The sequence below is a fragment of the Aspergillus nidulans genome, chromosome IV (assembly GCF_000011425.1).
Source record: "Aspergillus nidulans FGSC A4 chromosome IV".
NCBI classification, from domain to species: Eukaryota; Fungi; Ascomycota; class Eurotiomycetes; order Eurotiales; family Aspergillaceae; genus Aspergillus; species Aspergillus nidulans.
The window spans coordinates 2,172,185-2,194,084 of NC_066260.1; the positions used below are offsets into that span (position 1 = coordinate 2,172,185).

The 21,900-nt window shown below is 49.8% G+C and overlaps 9 protein-coding genes across 9 annotated transcripts, besides 1 other annotated feature; 4 read left to right on the forward strand and 5 right to left on the reverse strand.

Moving 5' to 3' along the window:
• Positions 1–21,900: part of a sequence feature (contig 1.130 1..308583(1)) that runs on past both edges of the window.
• On the reverse strand, positions 286–1,946 carry ANIA_07640 (putative stress response protein (Rds1); the record flags this gene model as incomplete). Its single annotated transcript, XM_675817.2, has 2 exons — positions 286–1,053; positions 1,112–1,946. The coding sequence occupies 2 exons, from the start codon at positions 1,944–1,946 to the stop codon at positions 428–430; spliced, it is 1,461 nt and encodes a 486-aa protein (XP_680909.1). The 3' UTR covers positions 286–427.
• On the reverse strand, positions 3,499–5,822 carry ANIA_07641 (peroxisomal copper amine oxidase; the record flags this gene model as incomplete). Its single annotated transcript, XM_675818.1, has 4 exons — positions 3,499–3,502; positions 3,636–3,981; positions 4,032–5,282; positions 5,372–5,822. The coding sequence occupies 4 exons, from the start codon at positions 5,820–5,822 to the stop codon at positions 3,499–3,501; spliced, it is 2,052 nt and encodes a 683-aa protein (XP_680910.1).
• ANIA_07642 (uncharacterized protein) lies at positions 7,300–8,711 on the reverse strand (the record flags this gene model as incomplete). Its single annotated transcript, XM_675819.1, has 4 exons — positions 7,300–7,461; positions 7,513–8,029; positions 8,362–8,514; positions 8,563–8,711. The coding sequence occupies 4 exons, from the start codon at positions 8,709–8,711 to the stop codon at positions 7,300–7,302; spliced, it is 981 nt and encodes a 326-aa protein (XP_680911.1).
• On the forward strand, positions 10,863–11,907 carry ANIA_07643 (uncharacterized protein; the record flags this gene model as incomplete). The annotated part of the gene is made up of 5 exons (XM_675820.1): positions 10,863–10,956; positions 11,404–11,410; positions 11,590–11,605; positions 11,735–11,804; positions 11,834–11,907. The coding sequence occupies 5 exons, from the start codon at positions 10,863–10,865 to the stop codon at positions 11,905–11,907; spliced, it is 261 nt and encodes an 86-aa protein (XP_680912.1).
• Positions 12,288–14,291, forward strand: ANIA_07644 (uncharacterized protein; the record flags this gene model as incomplete). Its single annotated transcript, XM_675821.2, has 4 exons — positions 12,288–12,855; positions 13,012–13,117; positions 13,458–14,182; positions 14,238–14,291. Exons 1-4 carry the CDS (start codon positions 12,769–12,771, stop codon positions 14,289–14,291), a joined length of 972 nt encoding a protein of 323 aa, XP_680913.1. The 5' UTR covers positions 12,288–12,768.
• ANIA_07645 (uncharacterized protein) lies at positions 15,066–15,519 on the forward strand (the record flags this gene model as incomplete). Its single annotated transcript, XM_675822.1, has 2 exons — positions 15,066–15,151; positions 15,273–15,519. 2 exons carry the CDS (start codon positions 15,066–15,068, stop codon positions 15,517–15,519), a joined length of 333 nt encoding a protein of 110 aa, XP_680914.1.
• On the forward strand, positions 16,980–18,232 carry ANIA_07646 (protein plyA; the record flags this gene model as incomplete). The annotated part of the gene is made up of 4 exons (XM_675823.1): positions 16,980–17,099; positions 17,152–17,464; positions 17,563–17,789; positions 17,909–18,232. The coding sequence occupies 4 exons, from the start codon at positions 16,980–16,982 to the stop codon at positions 18,230–18,232; spliced, it is 984 nt and encodes a 327-aa protein (XP_680915.1).
• ANIA_10988 (FAD-dependent oxidoreductase) lies at positions 18,797–20,417 on the reverse strand. Its single transcript, XM_675824.2, has 2 exons — positions 19,204–20,417; positions 18,797–19,149 (listed from the first exon to the last, which is right to left on the reverse strand). Exons 1-2 carry the CDS (start codon positions 20,323–20,325, stop codon positions 18,859–18,861), a joined length of 1,413 nt encoding a protein of 470 aa, XP_680916.2. The 5' UTR covers positions 20,326–20,417; the 3' UTR covers positions 18,797–18,858.
• Positions 20,761–21,227, reverse strand: ANIA_10977 (uncharacterized protein; the record flags this gene model as incomplete). The annotated part of the gene is made up of 1 exon (XM_050612044.1): positions 20,761–21,227. The coding sequence occupies exon 1, from the start codon at positions 21,139–21,141 to the stop codon at positions 20,761–20,763; it is 381 nt and encodes a 126-aa protein (XP_050468004.1). The 5' UTR covers positions 21,142–21,227.

Genomic DNA, 21,900 nt, shown 5'->3' on the forward strand with positions numbered 1-21,900 from the left:
TCAGCACGCTAAAGGAGTTAGCAACCTTGATATACTTTGCCATGCAGGGAATATATGGGTGCATAGCAGGATAATATGTACAGATATAGTACTTGAGGGCCTATTCTTAGTAACTTGTATTATATGGACAGATTATATCTAACTAATCTCTACACTTCACTTCCCTTGACTCCGCTACATTGAATGGATGCACGCCAAAAGCAAAATAGAATATTTAGAATTGAACAGATGTTACTATGGCATGCAGCTGCAGCAGGGTTGATATATACTTTGAATAACGTTATAAAGAGGAACTCGAGTAGATATTAGACACTAAAACATATCAAAAGTTCTATAACGTAGCAATAATATATTTCCCCATTAATCCGTGCCATTACATATGCCAACTTCAGCGCCTATCCCTATTGTATCTGTGGTAGCACAACACTTAACCAGCCTGGTACAGCCCGAGAGCCCGGACATTGGGGTTTAACATGGTCAAATTATACGGCGTCACATAGGGATTCGAATCCGTCAGCGCAATAAACGCCGTCCCATTCAATGCAGGATCCGTCTCGTACACCTCACTTGCCGGCTGGAAGGTAAAACCCTCATTCTTCCCGGTTGTTGTCAACTCCGTATAGGTCGTGTTCAACTGACTCACCCAGGCGACGAACTTGGGCTCGCCGGCAGTCGTCGATGTAATGTAACTGTTGTTTGGGCCAACAGGACGACCGGGGTCATCCCAGGTAAGGAAAACTTTTCGGCCGGGGAAGGTCAAAGGTTCGTACTTGTCGCGCGAGATGGCCGGCCCGCAGTTGTAGCCTGTTTCATTGACGTGCACGCAGGACTCATTGGCTGGAATGTGCGAGGAGCTGGGGTTGCCGGTGCGGTTGACGTGGGAGGCGTCCGAGATCTCATTAAATTCCGTTGTGTTGGGGTTGATTCGGTTCGGGTTTGCCTGATTGGTGACGTAGAGGTTGGGGAAGTTCTGCCACACGAGGCGGGTGTTGTTCTCGGGGCAGGAGGAGATGTACTGGGCCAGGAGGGTCCAATGCCACGATTGCGGGACGCCTGAGAGTGTTAGTTTAGATGGAAACGTGAGGAAAGTAGCGCGTTAAAGGGGCTTTACCAGGAGCAAACCAGATCGGCATCGGGTGCAATCCCAACAGCTGCCTGAAAACGGACTGCTGGCGGGCCTCGATGGCTTCGGCTTGGACGATCAGAGTGGCAACCTCTTTAGAGTCTAGGTGGCTGAGGAACCCCCAGTTACCGCTCTCGCCCCAACGAGTGAGCTTAACATTAAAGTCGAGGAACTCGCGCACGGTCGTGAACGGGTAGTTGTAGGTGCACTGCTTCGGGGCCGACTCTCCCAGCATATTGCTCAGGAGCGTTGCATGCCCTGCTTCCTGGATGGCCATGTACTCAATCAAGCGCCGGTCCTCGACGGTCAGTCCGGCGTCGAGGAAATCCTGCTCGCTAAACCGTTCCAGTCCATAGTGGAAGAGGTCAAGTTCGATATACTCCTGATGCACGCCCAGCGCCACGGACTGGTAGTCAAAGTCGCTCTGCACCATATACACAGGAAGGGTCCCATTCATGCCGACACCGCCAGCCGGCATATACGGCATCGGCTGGGGCTGCGTCAGCCTCCCGTCCGGGTTGTAGTAAGTCGCGGTCGGGTTTGGTTGCGGCGCAATCGATTGGGCCAAAGTCGACTCGGCCTGCAGAGCACCAGTAGTGGTTGGGGTGCCGGTATAAGGCCCATGAGTGGTAGTGCCAGAAGTCGCGCTGTTAACCAGCGTTGGGGCAGCGCCAGGCTCGCTGCCCCGGGGCGGCTGGGTCTCGACAGATGGGATCTTCACCACCTCTGTTGGGAGAGCGGCGGCCGAAGCCGCCAAGTCAAGTAGACACTCATTCAATCTGTTAGTATAGTTCGACGTCGCGATCGACCAAAGCTTTACCATACATGGACAACAGCTTCGCTTAGGAAGGAGAGAAGGCGAACCGTTGCCTTGCGGAGTGGTAGTTCTCTCACTACGGGAAGCGAGACCGGCTGCAAGCGGAATGACGTGGGTTGACGTTACAGCGATACCGGCGCCCCATTCCTGGATTCTGCAGCAAACCGATCGGCGCTGTCAGCTTGGAAGAAACGTATCTAGTGCGACCAGAACTTGGTTTAGGGCTGACTGCAACAGCCAAGATGTCGGCTTCGATCAGCGCAGGGGTCCACTTTTGATTAGATCGGACCGTTTATCATGATGATGAGCCGGTTGCGTCTGTCCGTCATCGCAGACTGTGAATTGGACTGAAACCAGTCATGTTACAGAAAACACTATGTCACCATGTCGAACTCTGGCACCGGAATCTTCAACCATTAAATGTGATTGGCTAGACTCGTTACGGTACTGACTCGGTTGACCTGACCCGTAGAAACGGGCGCGTGTGCCGTGGCGCTTTCATACCACCGAGCCGTCCACGCGGTTTTGTTAGCGGAAGTGTACTACGGGGTAGGAGTCGCAGACAGTTCCTGTACCTTGCCTTAAGGCTGCGATGCCTGAGGTTGACAGCATCCGGCTTCACTATCAGACGTAGTCGATACCGCTCCCGTGCACTTTTGCAGTGCTCTCTGCATGCCAAAAATAGATAATAAAATAAAATAAATGGTAAAAAATTCAAGTAGTTTCATCCTGTTCTTGGTCTTCACTGGGTCCACATTTTGGCAATACCGAGTCTTCCTGGCTGGTAGAAATCGCTGAGTGTATTTGCAGGTGAACAAAGACGCTTGAAACTCAGGCTGTCTTGGGCTGAAGCTCCGCTACTAATGCCACTTGAATTGAAAGCTAATACTGATAATAATATGCGTTCTGGTATATGAACCACAGTCGGTATTATTCAGGGAATGCAGGGCCTTGTATTATGCAGCTAGCTAAAAGGAGGCCTCGCAAGTCCCAAGTACTACTACCGGTACGTATTTTCCAGTGACGCAATTGTGGTCAATCAGCTTCAGCTAGTTAGCGCAATCAGGTTATAGTGTTCTCTTTAATGCCGACAAAGAGAAGTTCATTATTTTTATTATTAAAGTTGCCACCAGTCCAAGCCTCGGCCGGTTATGTCATGCAAGTGAGGCATTTAAATCTATGATGTACGCAGGCTTCTCTATAATGAGCCTCATAAAAATGTACAATGAAGTCCTATCGAGCTTGATAATAAAGTGAAGCCTTTGTATCCATTTTCTGAAGCTTTTGACGCTTCTCTATGCGGTGCTCTCGTCGAGAAAGGCGCTGACCTTGATGTAACGTCAATGGTAGGGTACTCCCAGGATAAATGCGGTATAGCCTAGCCAAGGTAATCAGTCTCAGACTTGAATTATGCCTGCATAAAAATTCTAACTTCTGTCATCTGGTGAGTGATTCTACCCCCCATATCTAGTAAATAAACTACCACAAGGTTAACTCCGCCACATTGCCACTGTAGCTTCGATGTCACCGAGTGCTGAGCTGGGGTTATTCGCCCACCCTAGCTACTACACGTAGAAGTAAGTATTTGAAATGTTAAATGATTCAAATTGACGGACAACCCAAACTCCTATATACAAGAATAATGCACACACAGGTATAAGTCGTGACCATAATTTGCCAGCCCCTCAAACGTACACACTTGATCCATCTGGCGATGCCTTCTTACTGCATCCACAGGCGCCAGCATTTGCAGCAACCTGCGATGGCGTGCGCGCAAAGCTAGGCGGTACGTCAAGAACCGGGTTGCGCGTGAAGAAGTTCCGGGGTCGCAAAAGTACGGTCATGGGCTCTGCCGGCATGATGGGGTAATCCTCAGGAGTTGGAAAGTGTGTCAAACCGAAAGTGTGCCAGAGGACGACGTCGGTGTTGTCGATGGAGCAGTCGGGTCCTGCTTCTTCGATCCACATAGGGAGACCCTGGGAGGGCTCGCCCGAGGTTTGAGGAACGTGGCGGCCGGCCGGGTGGAGTTGGTCGTCGGAGTCTGCGCAAGTCAGTCTGGGCTTCCCTTGTTTTTTGGAAACAGTAGCTTACATTTTGTGACGTGTACCGCGTGTCTGGCAAATCCAGCGCGCTTCCAAACAAGACTGCCCTCCTTGGGGAGGAGAGGCGGGACTTCGCGGCTGACGAGTTTGTACGAGACGGGCTTCTTGCTGTACGGGTTGAGCTTGTTTGTGTTTTGAATTTCCCAGGTACGGCTGGTGGCGCCGTTGTAGTCAGACACGGCTTCACGGGGCGTGGTGAACTTGGTCTTCTTCGCGTAGAAGGCGTTTCCATACTTGTTCTCTGCGCTGCCAACCTCTCCGTCTCCGCGGACTGCATCGACCTGGAAGACGGTGTTGTTCGGTCCGTCGACGTTGGCATCAACGCGTAGACAGAACAGGTGCTGGTGGTTGTGAGCGTTGACGCCTGGGTAAACCTCGGTACCCCAGCCGTGGGTATCCTCACCGGGGTTCATGGCATAGGTGTTGAGGATACCGGTCAGCTTGATATCGAGCTGGATAGTGCCGTCTTGGTGGAAGATCCAGTAAACGCAGTATTCGTAGTTGGCGGCAGTGAAGATTTGGGAGATGATGAGCTTGCGGCCACGGGTGACGATTGTGGACTCATCGCGGAAGTCGGTGTGCTTGAAGAGGATACCGGCGTCTTCTTCGTGGATGCAGATGGCGTTCTTGACGATTGTGCTGGCACCGGCGCGGTTGACGAACGCCGCGTCCATGTAGTGGATTGCGCCTTTGCAGTCGCAGCCAAGGGAAAGGGAGTTTGTCATGTAGCCACCGCCGTACTCTCCTAGGTCAAAAGCATGCTTGCGCTGGTGAGGGTGCTCGGGGTTACCGTATGGGACCACCATTTCAGCAAGCGAAAGTCGGTAAAAGACGTCCCGAATGTTCCCCTTGTCGTTGTAGGTGATGTTGTTCAGGACAATACCCTCGCGATAGTTGAAGCCCACATGGACGCTCCAGTTTTGCCATTTGATCGTCCGTCCCTCGATGCTGAAAGAGACGCCCTCCGGCTGGGTAATATGAATAGGCTTCAGGTCTGTTCTGTACCCGCCTTCTTTCTCAACCGAGGCTTGGTGGTAGTTGTTTGGCGCCGCTTTGTTGAGCGGTCGTCGCACGGGTGGGATATCAATGTGGATGATCTGCTTCGTCTCTGCATTGTAGATAGGGCAGAAGTCCAATGGGAATGTGTATTGCGAATCATCAACGTGGGGCCGGTAATACATCAGAGCCTGCTGCAGACGAATGTCGGTGCCGAATCTCTCGTCGTAACCGATAGTCCACGCTGCGAGTTGTCAGTATCGAGACGTAGCTGAAGAATTCGCAGGAGGCTCAGGATTGAGAAATGAGGTGCGTAGTGAACGTCCGACTTACGATCGCAGTAAACCTTGTGCATATCCTCTGGGGGGATACCAAGAATTCCACATTGCTCGATGACTTTCGGGTCCTTGCGAACAATGTGTTCCACCTCTTGCAAGTCCTCCATTGTGATCAGCGGCTGAACGCCGGGAGTGTGTTTCCACTCAACGATTTTCTTCGCATCCAGGTCGACAATGCCATCATAGATCTTGCCGCCTGGTGCAATGACAACGACGTCGGCAGCACGAGTTGGACGAGGAGATTCGGGATTCGCCAGCCAGGCCATCATCTTCTCCTTGCGGGGTTCATAGAGGGTGACGGCATTGAAGTTGACGTTGCCATGTTCTTTCCGGATGATCTCAACCGCAGCATCGATCTCGGCGGTAGATAGAGGGTCGAGCGGGTGGGGAGGGGGAGAAGAGGCGCTGACCTGGAGCGTCAATTGCTTCAGTCTGTCAAGGACCATAATGTCTGTATGTATATCGGAGCGGGTGAGGGGATGATAAGAGGAGTGACTAGAAAGCAGCGGAGAGCTTAAGTAGACACCGCAACTCCAGAGAGCGCGAAAAGAATATGATTAGATGATCTAGAGACAGACAAGAATATCCCGTGAGGGGATGAGATGCGCTTATAAACCCCCAACTGTAGCATCTTGCTTTCGACACGCAGAGCCTAGACAAGCGACAAGCAACCTATCCGAGCGATAAGATAGCGAAGACACGGATTCCTTGTCTTTATCGGGACTAGCGTGGGTTGCCGCTGTCGTTCTCCCGAATAAAGCAAGCAAACGCGATCCTCCATCTTAGCTCCATGCATTAAGCTGGAGAGCCCCGGATCACTTACGACTTTTAGTCAATCATAGCGTGGATCATCGAACCAGGACTGGCTTGTCTGTTAGGACAGCTCTGTAGGTACTCCGCATTCTGAGAACACAGACTCCACCCAGCTGCAGAGCTCGCAACTAACTTACTCTACGCAGCACTAGGCATCTAGATCCCATCAAGCATTCGCCAAATATTATCGGGGAATTGACCAGAAGCCTTGCATGTACGTCTCGGACGAACGGATTGAGACCGCAGCATGTTGTTTCTAGCTGTGGTATGATGACAAACGCTTGCGTACCGAGGTTTGGGTCTGGTATGTCGTTGGCCCTTAAGGGAGCATGAAGCTGCTGATAATCTGTCGGCTGATGATGCGCAATAACAGGACTGTCCGCCAGTCAGTACTTACTGAACAGAGCATCCATCCCCACTGCTTGCTGAAGGGACGGGTGCTTGGACTTCTGGTTGAACAAACGCCTCCGCGACACTGCGCATCTCTGTCTACTTGATCTCATTCGGGTGGAAATGTAGCAGCGGGCGCAGTTGAAGACAGTGTTCTTGACGCGAACTCTGAGCTTGGTGTTATTGGAACTGATATGGCCTGTCGATTTTTGAATGCCTGGAGGCTACGAGCTACCTACTAATATTTCCCTGTAAAGCTGTATGCGGTCAACTAGATACCGAACCAACTGCAGGCAGAGATCTCAGAGGACATATTATGCGCTGGTCTGTTACACTTTTGTAGCCACCAATGCCTTAACAGTATCGCCAAGTCCCACCATGCAGACTGTTGCCCAGCAGGCAATCCCGATCCTAGGAACGACCCCGCGAAAAAGTCCTCTGAGCCCAGAAGTCTTGATAATGTGCTTAAATGTGGATACAATGGTCGGCTTCTCTGGCCGTGCTGGATCGCTCTTCATTGACTGCATTTCAACACGCATCACCTTTTCAATGTTAACGTGGTCGCTTAGACCCGATTTGTACTCAACGCACCTCGAATGGCTGATTCCAGCAACTCAACGGGCTGCCAATAGTGGAGGCCTGAGAAATTACGGCTATATGAGGTGATGATAGAGTTCTTTGTTCCCTGCGCTTGTCAGTGCCAGAATACACTTTGAGACTCTACGTGAGGCTCACTTTCTGTATATCGGTACGATCCCACGAGCCACAGCACGGCCCGCAAGCATTGGGTAACATGATAGCACCTGCTTTCTCAAACACCTGCATTATTCCCGCCTCCTCCAATGTGTTTCGGGTCTGCAAACTGCCAGGGGACAGCAGTAACTGCGTTGTTGGCTTCATACCAGCATCCAAAGCTTATTGGGCGAGACTCACTGCGCGGCTGAGGTCATGAAAAGAAGAGTTCGTGCAGGATCCAATAAGGCCGGCGGTCAGTGTCGACGGCCACTCATTGTCTATAACTGCTGACCCAAATTTTGAGATGGGCGTTGACAGATCAGGCGTGAAGGGGCCATCGATATGCGGCTCCAGTGATGAGAGATCAATATCAATAATCTGGTCGTATTCGGCGCCCTCATCGGACCGGAGCTCATATGCAATTGTCTCTACCGCAGCAGCCATGTCAGGACGCCGGTTGGCTCGCAAGTACTCTGCCATGGAGGCCGTGTAGGGAAATATGGAAGTCGTAGCTCCGGATTCAGCCCCCATATTGCACACTGTAGCCATCCCAGTCGCTGAAATTGTCTGCGCTCCGAGACCAAAATACTCAATGATCGATCCTGTGCTTCCCTTTACTGAAATTATCCCTGCAAGTTCGTTGATATGTCTTTCGGCGATGCCCAGCGCGACAACTCGCCGTGAAGTCGCACACCCAATATCCTTGGGGCAGTCTCTAGCGGCAAACCAGCCATGACATCAACAGCATCAGCTCCTCCAACTCCAATGGTAATCATGCCCATTCCGCCAGCATTCGGTGTATGCGAATCTGTCTCGACCATCATGCCGGCGGGGTAAGCGTAGTTTTCCAGGATGAATGATTCCTACTCCTGGCCTCCAAACCCCCATCTTGTACTTCTGGCATGCACTTTTCATGAAGTCGTAGACTTCCCGATGGGTCTCCAAGGCCCGGGAGAGATCTGATTCTTCCCCTTCCCGGCTGACAATTAGATGGTCGCAGTGGACGGTCGTGGCACTGCGGCTGTGTCTAGGCCTGCAGACACAAACTGAATGAGCGCCATCTGAGCAGTTGCGTCTTGACAAGCGATGCGGACTGGTTTGGATCGTAGCTGCGTCTGGCCACGGACGATGTTTCCATCAAACTCATCATCGAGGTGGTTGTACAGTACCTTTTCTGCGTACGTCAAAGGCCGCTTCAACCTATAATATGATCAGTCCTGGGCTTCTCTTAAAGGGCGAGGTACGAACCGTCGCCTCAGGGTGCCAATCTTGCTACTAAATTTGCTGAAGTCGACTTGTGTGTCCGACTCGAATCTGCCCAGCGCAGCCGTAGCCACATCGCGATGGGCCCAGGGCGTGCGTCGCCGAATATACCTCAAAGAATGCGCGAAAAGCATATTGGTGAGTATGCGGTTTTTACTCGCCATAAAAGCTCATCGTTCCGGTCATTTTTGTTTTATATCGGGGAAACGTGCTTAGCTCGGATGTATCCGACGCCGCGCAGGGCTGTTCACGATACTATATAGTCATAGTTTTCGAATATCGGCAATAGTATCGTCAAATTCAAAGCTTGACTATCTTGATCGTCAAATAATATCGTCGAGATCCTCAGGTGCCGATACTATATCGTTAAATATCATTGCCGATACTATTATCGTTAAATATCACATGATTTTACCTACTTATGATAATCTTTGCCTGATAGATATGAAGTTTTACAGGGTTATCCCGACTTATATTCTTAATAAGCTTAGGGATGTTATTCTGCTTCCCTTGAAAAATTTTCCTGCTCGACAGCTAAATATTTTAACATTCAAGACCACTGATTCTAAGGATTAAGTTGCAAATTTTGCAACTATGGCCTTAAGTGAAAATGAACGAATGACTACTCGTCAACGACGACCTAATTACCTTCTTCTTAATAATGGGTATGATGATGAGAGTCTGCCTGAAGATCAGATATCTGAATCCTTTCAAGCAGAACTTGATACATTTACCAATATTACCACTTCCTCTGATATTATGCCTTCGGAGTCAATATCACAGACCATAGCCAGCGCAATGCCCACTGAAACCCGCTTTCATTACTCTCAAAAACGACCACGGTCAGCACCAGTTACTGGCTGGGTTTGGGATCACTTCCAGATTACTGAAGTGAATCGGGAATGGACAGTATAGAAAACTAGGAAAAGGATGTCATCAGACAGAGATATCTGATATGCTTATTTTGACAATAAAACTGGAACTTAATGTCTTTGGAGTACATCAGACTCATTAAGACAGACCTCTACTACCAATATGCAATGATATCTGGAGAAATATTCAATCTTTGTACCTTATTCCCAAGCCAAAGCCTCTGTTAGATCAGGGCAGCCTAGTATTATGAGCTTCATTACTAAGCAAGAGAGTCTCTCATATCAAGAACACCTTGAAAAAAACATTCTTTGTTGGATTATTTGAGATAAACAAGTATTTACAACTATCGAGTCACCAGAGTTTTAGTAGATATTTCAAGATATTCCAGGAATTATACTTCTATTTTCTTCTCAAGCAACACTTCGCCGGCGGCTTATAGATAACTTTGAGATACAACGTTTGCAATTAAAAGAAGAGCTTAAAATAACATGCAAGTCTATTGCTTTGTCTCTTGATGTTTGGACAAGCCAGAACCACCTTCCAATTCTTGGTATTATTGGCTACTGGCTCACAGAGGACTTTATATACCAGGAAAAGGTGCTAGAGTTTACAGAACTCTATAGAGTCTATAGTGGAGAAAACCTTGCTGCTGCTGTTCAACTAACTCTATCTGAGTTAGACCTTGAAGAGAAGTATAATCATGATTACTGGAGATAATGCCAGTAACAACGAGACAATGGCTTCAGAGCTATACTATACTTTAAAGGGAAATATAGGTGAAAGCAGTACACTTCAGTTTCAAGGACTTGATAGTTATATCCGCTGCCTAGCTCATATCTTGAACTTGGTTGTGAAGGACATTCTTCGAGCACTGAAATCTGGCAGTAGTGAGGAGGCATATGCTGCCTGCATTAGTCTCTGCAATGGACAGCCTATATCTACACAGTCAGCATTGGCAAAGCTCTGAATTCTCAGTCTTTGGATTGATCGCAGCGCCTCAACGAAGGCAAAAATGGAAGGATATTTGCCGATTCATGGACCTCTCTGATAAATACATTGAATATGATGTTGAAACTTGATGGAATTCTATATATCAAATGCTTGATAATGGGTTAAAAGCAAAAGCCCAGATTAATCATTTTCTGGCTCTCCAGGCTGAGATCTCTCCATTTACAGATGATGAATGGTTACGGCTTACTCAAATACACCAAGTTCTTGCCAAATTTAATGAACTTATATTATTCTTATCTGAGAAGAGACTACAGATCAGTCTTGCTGTACTACTTTACTATGAGCTATATGATTTACTACACGAAGCATCTGAATCTCAAGGAGCCTTTGCAGGGTTGGATCATGATATTGCATATGCAATAAAGGAAGGCTTAACAAAGTACAAAAAGTACTACACATTCATGGATAATTGTGATGTGTACTACATAGTTCTGATCCTGGATCCTCAGGTCAAAGGAGACCTAATTCTGAGTGAGATTGAAGATAAAGAAGCAGGTAAACTTATTTTAAAGGCTATCCGTGATAATCTTTACCAGAGATATTCTCTTCCTGAGAGAGAGCTACAAGGAATTAGCTTACCCCAACTGTTTATACCAACTTCCCAGTCTAGCAATGTGGAATCGCGAATGCTCCAACGACTGCAACCAAAAGCCTTGCCTTATCATTCTGATATTGATCAATATTTTGACAATCCTCGAGTTACTATAGTTGATACAACTGATACAAATTGGCTTTGCAATTGGTGGCGTGTATATAAGGATGAACTGCCTCAAATGGCTGCAGCTGCAAGGGACTTCCTTGCAATCCCAGCCTCAGAAGTCGCGGTTGAGAGGCTATTCAACAAGGGGAGAGACTTGCTAGGGATTCGGCGGCACTCTATGAAGGCTGAGACGATGAGAATGTTGATGTTGATAGATAATGCCTACTCTACTTAAACGTTAGTTGCAAAGTATCAAGGATATATATTATAAACAAGCTGAAGCAAAATAATCGTAGCTAGTACTAATTAAGTAACTTTGACAATTTGCCGATATCGTCAAATAGTTGCCGATGTAGTATCGTCAAAGGCATGGCCTGCCGATCATGATCGTCAAATAGTATCGTCAAGCTTAATGATAGACTATATAGTATCGTCAACGATATAGTATCGTCAAAATAGGCAGATAGGCAAATCGTGAACAGCCCTAACGCCGCGGAGGGTACTCTGGACACATACTGTTGAAGCCAAGAGAAAGTTCAACGGATTAGACCGTCTTTAAATAATACAATATAGATCTCTGGAGAGGCTCGTCAGATTCTGGGTGTTCCAGAATTACAATTGAATGATTCAGTACACCGGGACAGTGCGTTGAACAATAATTTCGTTCGATAGCTGATCTGAAGGCCAAGTTCCTCAACCAAGAACTCGGGTTCAACGATCGAACAGCGCGATCCGTATGGAGATAGAACATAATAAAGCAGACGGTCTCAGGATACGAGCAGTATCATAATTTTGTGGCGTCCAGGTTTAAGACTTGACCAGGTACACTCTTCATGGTGGCTTTCCGCGCTTCCAAACACTCTTGTTTCTGGTCTCGAGCATAAAGCGCCCACGCTCGCGCCTCGTTATTACTATTGAGTCCAGGGAGTGAAGAAATAGTTATTTTAGCAGTAGCTATACCAATGGCGCGCGGTTATGGTAATTTGAGAGTCATTATAGCAAAGTGCTTCCAGAAGGCTGGGGAGAAATTGTAAGCCCTGCCTCCCGGTGGGCCTTACCTACCGAATGCGCAAGTGCAGGAGTGCACTAACTACGTGTCATAAAGAACGATGACGCATTGAATGGCAGGTATAACTGGAGTTATTTTGCCTCGCAGCTTGTGAGCGCGACATGCATAACTGTGCCGTTGCAATGGCGGCAAGCTCGAACAGCATAGACCCACAGTTTAGAACCCCTATTAACGTATCTGTCCGACTATTCCGAATACTGGATCCCTGTGGAATCTAGCGGGAACTAGTTCGTGGAAACAATGTTGAAACGGGGCTGTGTCAACTAGGTTTGAACATGCAAGTTTGGGGCGATGCCCCCACGAACGCGCAGGCCAAGGGGAGCCCTACCCCAAACTATATCAAAGTTTTATATAAGGCGTTAAAGAACATACATGTCGGTGGGGGGAGAAACTCTGCGATCATGAGACTGATGTCGCAGCAGCCAGCTCCGCGGTATCCTATTCCTGCAAGGCAGGGGTGGAGAGTCGGCGGATAGAAGTCCACGGGCCAATATTATAAGAACAGTAATTGCATGTGAATCCGTTATCGGATTTAGCGATGGGTACCTGTATCAGATACTGTATGAGACTATGTTGTCCGATGGTGTCTGGGGCGCAGCTAGCGGTGATGGATATGCATAGGTTAGTATGTCTCCTTCCCTTCTACCAGGCTTCACCACATCCGTATTGAGTTCGTCCCAAATCGGTTTGCTGATTGTTAAAATGTGGAAACTCATCGCCACGAGACCGAGCATCTAGATGCGCCGGCGAATGTCACTCGGTATACTGAGCACCGCAACAGGGTGAGTGGACAAACCTGCGAGCGCTTGCCAAGCGAGCATTCAATCTCTCATTTTGCTGGGCTGCATCCTTCTGGGCGTATCCACAGCATTATCGGCGACGAGCTTGTGAGTGTCGTGACGGGCAATAGCAGTTACGCCAAATACTGGTAACCATTGTCGGCCAGTCTAGGACTTGCAGATAATCCATACGCTCGGAGATGAAGTGACAGTGAATCCTGGAGTAATGAAGTAATGGTGTAGCATTGCTCGTCGGAGCTCCTGCGATCAGTTCCCGCCGTGATGTTCCCCTGGCCGTTTTGGGGGCGAAAAGAGCAACGCCCCAATTAAGAAGCTGCCGAAATCCGCAGCCAGTATAAGGCAGATTGCGAGGCAGACTCTGGCTGGGAACTCAGTGCAACTCCACCATCTTCAATGAAACCCTACTCACTATGACATTCTTAAATAGGTCAAACCTTCGAAGCCTATCATGCAGGCAATGCAGCCGTTGCCAACAATTCCAGAAGATCATGTATGGCGTTCTCCGAACAACCTCCAGCAAGACCACGATGGCCGATCGCACTCCGACCTGAGACGATAGCAAGGGCCGAAATCGAAACAATAATAATGGTCCGGAATAGCCCCGAGCCATGGCATTCGCTCGACTACATCGTCACTCACCACGACGGGGCGGTCCTCTTCACCGTGCACGGCCACCCGTGGACTCTTTCACAGCGCCAGGATTTTCGCGACGCGTCCGGACTCCCGCTCTTCGAGCTACGTTGTCGGTGGTATGACTCATCCGTGATGGAGTTGAAGTTACCTGGTTCCACGGCAATCAGTGAGCCCCTCCTTACAGCGAAATGTCGAGTGGCGGTCCAGAAGCCTAGGGCCGTGATGCGGTTTCGCAATGCTTGTGCGCTGATGGATGCGAGGACCACGCAGAGTTATAGTTATATGGGATCACCAGAACAGCGAAGGATGGGGGGAGCCACTGTTGATGATGAGACCGTTATGGAGATTTTCGCGATGGATGTGGATAACCTTGTCCACGTGGCTGTTATTGAGGACCAGAGAGTTGCGTTCATTGATAGGGTCAGCGACCCTGAAGTATTAGCTCAAGGTCAGAAGCCACCGTTTCGGTTTCGGCCGATGTGGAGAGTGAGGGTTGCGAGAGGAGTGGATTTAGCCCTCGTGAGTAGTCCGCTTGTATGACTGAAGGCCTGACTCTAACGGTAGACGTCCCTAGATCGCCGTTGCGGTGGTGATTGTTGGACAGCAGGTTGCAGGGCTGGCTTTGTAGGCCTGCGAATCAGGTAGCTAATGATGAAGGCAAAAATAATATTGCCTGTTACGTCACTTCAGCGCCAAAAATAGCTCTCTTGATAAGAAGGGATTCCTCGTCGATAGGTATCTGCCTCGAACTATAAGTGTCGCGGATCGCGACGAGTGTCGAGTATCTCAAGGCTTTTCAAGCATCGCCATTGTACCATTATTCCCTTCCAGGCTACCTCAAAGACAATAAGACGACATAATGACAACCATCCGTCATGCTATCTCCCTCCAGAGCCCGGTTATCGCATGTAAACAGTTCATCTTCCCGCGGTAGATCCCTAGGACCCGTAGGGCTGCCGAGCGGAGATGGGATGCAACTAGCGCCTTTCCGTGCCCCAACGTAGGATTTGCTTTACGCACCCTGCAGCTGCACTGCAGTGTCGTATATAGAAGAGTATCTTTGCGTTGCGTTCCGTGTTGTTCCGCAGTTGAGACCCAGGGAAAACAGACTTCAGCCTGCGGATGCCATCTCACAGGGACGATGCTATTGTCGACACCCCAGTATTATGGATGATGCAAAACGACTTCTGATACTTTGGTTGGCCCGCGACGAACAAGATTAGCCAATATGTCCAAAACTTGAGGCTAGAATTTACTTCGATTCAATATCCACCTGCGACTGTTAGGGAAACAGGATTCCTCATACAAGCCAGGTTCTTATTGAAGCTTGTTCCTCGCTGTAGCCAGCTTCTCCCTCAAAGCATTATTGCCACTTCATCTTTTCCAAGGCTTTCGGTCAGAAATGTCATGCGGGTTGTGGAGTGTCAGGAACAGATCCTCGTCCTGGGCATCGCGACGGTTGCAGAGCAGCATTGACATAGCTGATCAGTAAGTGTTGTGTCATTGTTGACTTTTTATAAAAACCAGCATTTAATATCACAGAAGAACGCGGATAATAACATGATTGATAAAAAGGAATTGGTGAAAGCTGGAGAAACGAAGTTCCAAGTTTCTATGTTGGTGAAGGATGGAAAGGCGGCCAAGGAAGAACATTTGCTCTTCAGATTTCCCCTCACTTCGAACTTCCAACACAAACCGCAGACAACTTCAATACGGGACAGGGCGAACTTATTGAGCTATCTTTTCAAGCCAGGAAACGAAAGTCGGTTCAGAAAGATTGTCAGCTGGCCAACAACCTTGCCCCGGCCTTCTCAGCTCACCCATCGGCTCCCAACTACCCACACTTCCCATATTAACGATTCTCGGCAGCCATGGCGAGAACGTGAGGACGCAACGCAGCTGGATCATGACCTCCTTGAATTCTCCCTCCCTAAAAATAAAGAGATACCCAACATACCTCGCAGCGGAGACGTTTAGGCTTGGCAGCAGGGGGATGATTGCACTCCGGAGTACCTACCGGACCAGAGCTGAGACGAAGTCGACTCCATAGCTACCCACGCGAGTGTCCACTCCAGAGCTCGGCCAGCCTCCCGGAACCACAAGCGGGCTTGGTTGGCTACCAGAGGTGTGGCAAGTGCGAACTGCTGGGTTCACAGAGTACGGAATGCGATCATGCAGTGACGCCGTCTCAAGGCAAGAAGCACTACGATTGATGCCATTACATGTGTTTGCCTTATAAGCCTCTAATACATACATCTCGAAGTGTTATATTATGCTGTTAGTTGCGCCGGGCTCGATATCCTGCCCAAGTGTGGACCGGCATGCGTATTGATTTCATGGGACCTGCTGTCTCCAGTGTGTATGAGTCGACGGTGAGACAATATCGCATCACTCTTCCGACATCCACCAAGGTGCTAACTACTACTATAGCACAGGAGAATGCAGCCCCTGATAATTTTGGGCCCCGCAAGATCCTAACAGGAAAGAAGCCAGGTTCCGTGAATGACTCGCGCAGCAGACGACGAGAAATAGATTATACCCCACGCATTTTCTGTCAATATTCGCATCTTTTCTGATGCAAAAGAACTCCAATTCGTGCAATTCGTGCAATTCGTGGGTAATCATCCGCGGCCGACCCCGTGAAACAGCCCTTCCAAGAGCCGTAAGGCTGAAGAAGAAGATCAGTTTCGTGTGCGTTGAGGCAAGGAACAGGACGATCGCGCAAAGCTCCTACGAATCCATGAATCATGCAAACCGAGCCGAAGCTTCGCATGACAGCTTTGATAGCGCAATGCCCAGCCCAGCCGTTCCTGACGCTGAGTGGTATCTCCGCTTCACCCGGGTGTCTTGGCACCTCGTCCTGAAACAAGCTACCATCCATAGTGGAAGTTCTCCGGTCTCACGTTGATCGCTTTCCTAATGAAAACCCAAGGGACCGAATACTCGTCTCTCCGGTTCCTGGTCTTGTGCTGTTTGGGGATGCTTGGCACACGAGTTACTCGGCGGCAACGCAGAGGAACCGCTTTCTACCTGCAACGCAGACCCAAATCCGTCATGGTCATAGCTCAGCCACGGAGAATCTTGACTAGCTTCTATGGCCATATTCAGGAGTCAGAAGGGGTGATCGTTTCAGTCCTTCCACCTATCATAGTCATTCCGGAGAAGGGCTCTGGAGTTGGTGAGGACTATATAAACAGCCTCTTCGCACGTTGATTCTTCCCTTCCTCAACAGCGAGCCTGTCAATTATTCCTCATACACTCCCTTTTTTTGTATTCTACCTTCTTTCACTTCTCCGTTTTTTTCAGTCCTTTCAAGATGCAGAACCTCAAGTTCCTCATCGCCGCCGTCAGCTGCCTCGGGCCGGCCCTTGCAGCTCCGACTCCTACCAGCAACTTTATCAACAGCAACTTCAACAAGCGTGCTTCCGTTGAAGATGTACGTTTCAAACCCTCTGATAGTGTGTATAGGTCGTTCTGACCATGTTTAGTCCGCCTTTGGCTATGCCAGCCTGAACGGCGGTACTACCGGCGGTGCCGGCGGTACCACAACCACCGTCTCCTCTTACGCCGAGTTCACTGCCGCCGTCCAAGGCGACGACCCCAAAATCGTCATCGTCAGCGGTCCCATCGAGGAGACCGCCGAACAGGTCGATGTCGGCTCTAACACCTCTATCCTTGGTGCCGACTCTTCCGCCGTCCTGACCGGTTTCGGTCTCCGCCTCAAGGAGGTCGAGAACGTTATTATCCGCAACCTCGGTATCGCGAAGGTCTTGGCCGACAACGGCGACGCCATCGGTGCTGGTATGTATCATGCGATAATCACGTAATTCAGTCCCTGGGCTGGGATAGCCTCACCCGAGACTGATCTAGGACAAGCATCACAGACTAATATTGCTCAGAATACTCCAACAACATCTGGATCGACCACGTCGACGTCTCCAGTGACCGTGACCACGACAAGGACTACTACGACGGTCTCCTTGACTTCAAGCGCGGCTCTGACTACATCACCGTCTCTAACTCCTTTATTCACGACCACTGGAAGGCTTCGCTCGTCGGCCACAGCAACAGCAACGAAGACGAGGACTCTGGAAAGCTCCACGTTACCTACGCTAACAACTACTGGGTTTGTCTATCCCTTCCGATACCCACTCCCCAATATCTGAATATCGGCAACAAACCGGATACCCTAGCACTCCCACTTCAGCCGTCTTAACATCTCGCATCGCTAACAACCACTATTAGTACAACCTGAACTCCCGCGCTCCGTCAATCCGCTTCGGTACCGGCCACATCTACAACAACTACTACGAAACTGTGAGCGACGGCATCAACACCCGTATCGGTGCCCAGGTTCTCGTCGAGGGTAACGTCTTCGTCGACAGCAAGAAGGCCCTCTACTCGACTGACGAAGGATACGCCGTCGAGCGCAACAACGACTTTGGTGATGCCAAGAACGAGGCCCTTGAGGGAACCCTTACCTCCGTTGAATACGAGTACGACCTCCTTGATACCTCTGAGGTCAAGAGCGCTGTTGTTGGAACTGCTGGTCAGACCCTTACTTTCTAAACATGAGCTTAACACCTTTTTTTTTCTACTTGGACTCGCTCTTTTGGGCTGCTTTCTTAGGTTGAGTACGGACAATCGATAACAGCGATAGCATATATATATGTACCTTTGGATTGGCTGGTTGGTCTGGCTGGCTAGTTCTGTTACATAGCACTCAATCGATACTCGTACCGTTACTACTTTTCGTCGCGGTATCCGCAGAAGATAGCTAGAGTAGTCCTTACTGAGGAAAACAGTCATTGGCGAAGAGTCCAATGTCTCTGTTTGGCATGTACTCTATAGTTTGGTTATATTCGACCTTGTCCAGGGATGATTCAATATCCAGAGGTAACTTGATATCGGGGAATGTTAAATTCAAATAGAAATCGTGTATGTATAATCAACAAAGTCCAGACGATGTTCAAGCGCAAGCAGCAAATAAGAAATCTGATATAACCGAATGCTTTTCCGTTCATCCATGCCATGCAATGCAAATGTAATGATGCTTGCCAACATCAGTCCAGTCCAGTCCAGTCCGTCTAGATATCACAAGAAGCAAACAAAGATCCCTAACTATAAGCCAAACCCAAACCCAAACCGAGTCAAACAACCAGACTATATACAAACTCTACTGTAAGGCAACCGAATCAGACATCATAAGCGTCAAATCTCCACGCAGCGTCCCTAGCAGCCCGGTTCTTCCTCAGCACCCACGGCATCGTCCACTCCTTCCACCGGCCCTCCAGGAAGCCCATGTCGCGGTGAGTTGCCCACATCCGGCCTGCAGCGGAAAAGGCTTCCTCGACAGGTCCGCGGCGATGAAGCTCGTATTTGGTGAAGACGGTGGAGAGGGGCTCGTCGCGGTGGTGGGCGAGGATGCGGCAGAACATGATGGCATCGTCGAGGGCGTAGGCGGCGGATTCGTCTCGCGGAGGCATCTGGTTATGTCTGTTAGTCGTCTCGTGGGAAGGGGGAGAGGATAAGAAACTTACGGCATGTGCGGCGTCACCTAGTAGGATGACACGCCCTTTCCACCACCGTCCACCTGGCCGGACTTGGTAAACGGGATAAAGCATCCAGTTTGTCTTCAGATTCGCAACATCCCGAATCCAAGGGATCCCTGAGCTTGCGAAGCGCGAGTGAATTTCATTTTGAAGGGCGGCGTGAATAGCGACGCGGTGACGGGGATCCTTTACGTGGTAACCGTCCAGGCGGTACCCTGGTAAGAGGGTCTCCTTGATCTGAACTATGGCTGCGAGGAAGAGGGTGGCGTGGTTGCGGTCACAGTAGCTGCCGAGAAGATCGCCATGGCGGGAGAGAGCAAGACCGGTTGTGCGGAAGGGAGGGGGATGCATTGTCGGCGGCATTGTCGGCGGTGCGGTTGAGGAAAGGGTTGGCGAGGAGTTGAGGGAGTTTGTGCTGACGCTTCGAGTTGTCCTGCCGCTCTTTGTGGAATTGTGCGTGCTTCCGCTGGCGCTGGTGCTGCTGCTTGGACGGCTGAGACTGGTTCTTGCTGAGCCAGGAGGAGGGGGAGGAGTGTCGATGGTGGTCTGGATGAAAGCGAGGCCCGTGTATTCAGACGGCCGGCCGGGTTCAACGTAATGAGTGCGAAGGGCAGAGTGAACGCCGTCACAGCCAAGAACAAGATCGCCCGCAGCAGAAGTCTTGTCTTCGAAATGCAGGACCGTCTGACCGTCCATTTCTGATACGCCTCCGACCTTCTTCCCGTAAACGATGTTGATGTTGGGCTGGCGTTCGAGGACGGCCAGCATCGCCAGAGACAGAACGATCCGCATCACCCGCCGCCCCTTGTACCCGTTCACGCCGTTCCCATGCCCGTCGGTGAAGTCGACTGAGCCGAGCGAGCGTCCTGATCGACTGGAGAAGAGTTCAATGGCATCGACGTCGGCACCACCGTCAGGACCCTGCCGATCTAGTTCGTCGAGGACGCCAAGCCGATCCAGATGCCGCTGGGCCACCGGAGTAAGATTGATCGCACCACCAGAAGTGGAAAGGACTTCGTGACGCTCGAAGAGAGTGATCTGAAGATTCGGTTCGTGGGGGCCGAGTTCCTTTGCAAGAGCGAGTGCACTAGCGACGCCGGCAATGCCCATGCCAACAATGAGGACTTTACGACATCGCGGTGAAGGATCGGGTACTGACAGAGGGACCGACACCGTATAGCCGGACCAGGGCTCACCGTTTTCTTTAGGAATACGCATGATCTCTCTCTACGATCATACTGAGAACTTCTGAAGACTTTTCGGCCAGGGCCATCGGTTGCAGAAATAAATCGATCACTGATTAAAAGAGCTAAAAAGAGCTAACTGCTAGCGTCGGCAGTTGTGGAGAATTCTCGGCTGCCAAAAGACTTAGCGGCCGCTCGGCTGTTCCAACCTTGCAAGTTTCGGCCTTTCCGTTGTTTCGTACAGAGTAAAGTAAAGAACACATCGCCCGTCCAATTCATACATCATACATCATAAAGTGCGCTCATTACACCCAATACCAATACAGTCAATACACCTAATACCACGAGAACAGCTAGAGAGCTAGAGCAGCGTCTCCTGGTGCGCAATCACGCGCCATTCTCCATCCGATCCCTGGCCCCAAGTCGTTGAGCCTGTTGCGTGGTAATCTGGCTGTCCTTCCCTGCTGGCATGGATTCGATACGTTATGGTACCCGCCATGAGATCGATCACAATCACGCGCACGTCTTGCAGGTCGTACTCATCGAATTTGTGGAATCCCTTCCGAAAGGTCTCGCCCAGGGTTTCGACCGTGGTGATATCCTTCTTGGGAAACAGGAGGACGGCCTTCTCGTGGCAAAGCCGTTCGAGTTCATCCGTGGGTGAGGCACTCGTTAGTGCGCTCCAGAGCGTGCGTTCCTGGACGATGAGGTCGTTCTCGATGCGTTCGTAGATGGCAGGCATTTTGCGTGAAGACTTAATTATGGATTCAGATTAAAAAAATGTCCGGATTAATCTCCGTATTGCCGCGTCAACCGATAACAATCAATAGGGTAGGCTGCGTAGGGAGGTAGTCTTGTCTAGATCTTGCTCCCGCTGTCATATGCGATGTATTTAAGCACCAACGCCAATGACATCACAAACGGCACGGATCAACAACCACGATTTCCAAGCAAGCTGACGTCTTCCCCTGCTATTATTATCAGCAGAGAAGTTAGTCTCTATTTTAAACCCAATAAGACAAGTCCATTGTGATGGACGGATTATCCTCGCTGCAGTCTCGACATCGGTGATCTCATCGCCAAGCACGTGTTCCATCAGATGGTCTATCGCCCTGATGTGCATACGGGGTGCATACGGAGTACATATGGGTACATATGGAGTACATACGGAGTATATCCGCCACAACGGCTTTGGAATCTGATCCTGCTTACTCGCACGCAAGATCAAAGATCTGCGGGGAAATCCTGCAGAACTTATCTCGAGTCTGGTCGTTCACCGCAAGTTACCGTTTTCATACTTTCATGAGTTTCTAACTAATATGTTTTGTATACAGAGCGTTTAGTCGGTTTGCCGTATTTGGATCAGCATTCTGATCGCGGTCGAGTTGCGCGCCTCGGTTATCTGTTGAAGCCATGGCTCTTCGTGGTGATGTCAAACTTTAACCAGAAGACTCCCAAGGCTCGATCTCACGTGAATCCAGGGCTCTTCAACTGGGGTCGG

What these genes read in the sequence shown, in the direction of transcription:
- ANIA_10988 (XM_675824.2), bottom strand. Translation starts at nt 20,325, where the DNA reads ATGGGCATTGCCGGCGTCGCTAGTGCACTCGCTCTTGCAAAGGAACTC. An exon ending in TAGGTGACGCCGCACATGCC is followed by an intron (nt 19,150 to 19,203) that starts GTAAGTTTCTTA and finishes AGACATAACCAG; the next exon opens with ATGCCTCCGCGAGACGAATC.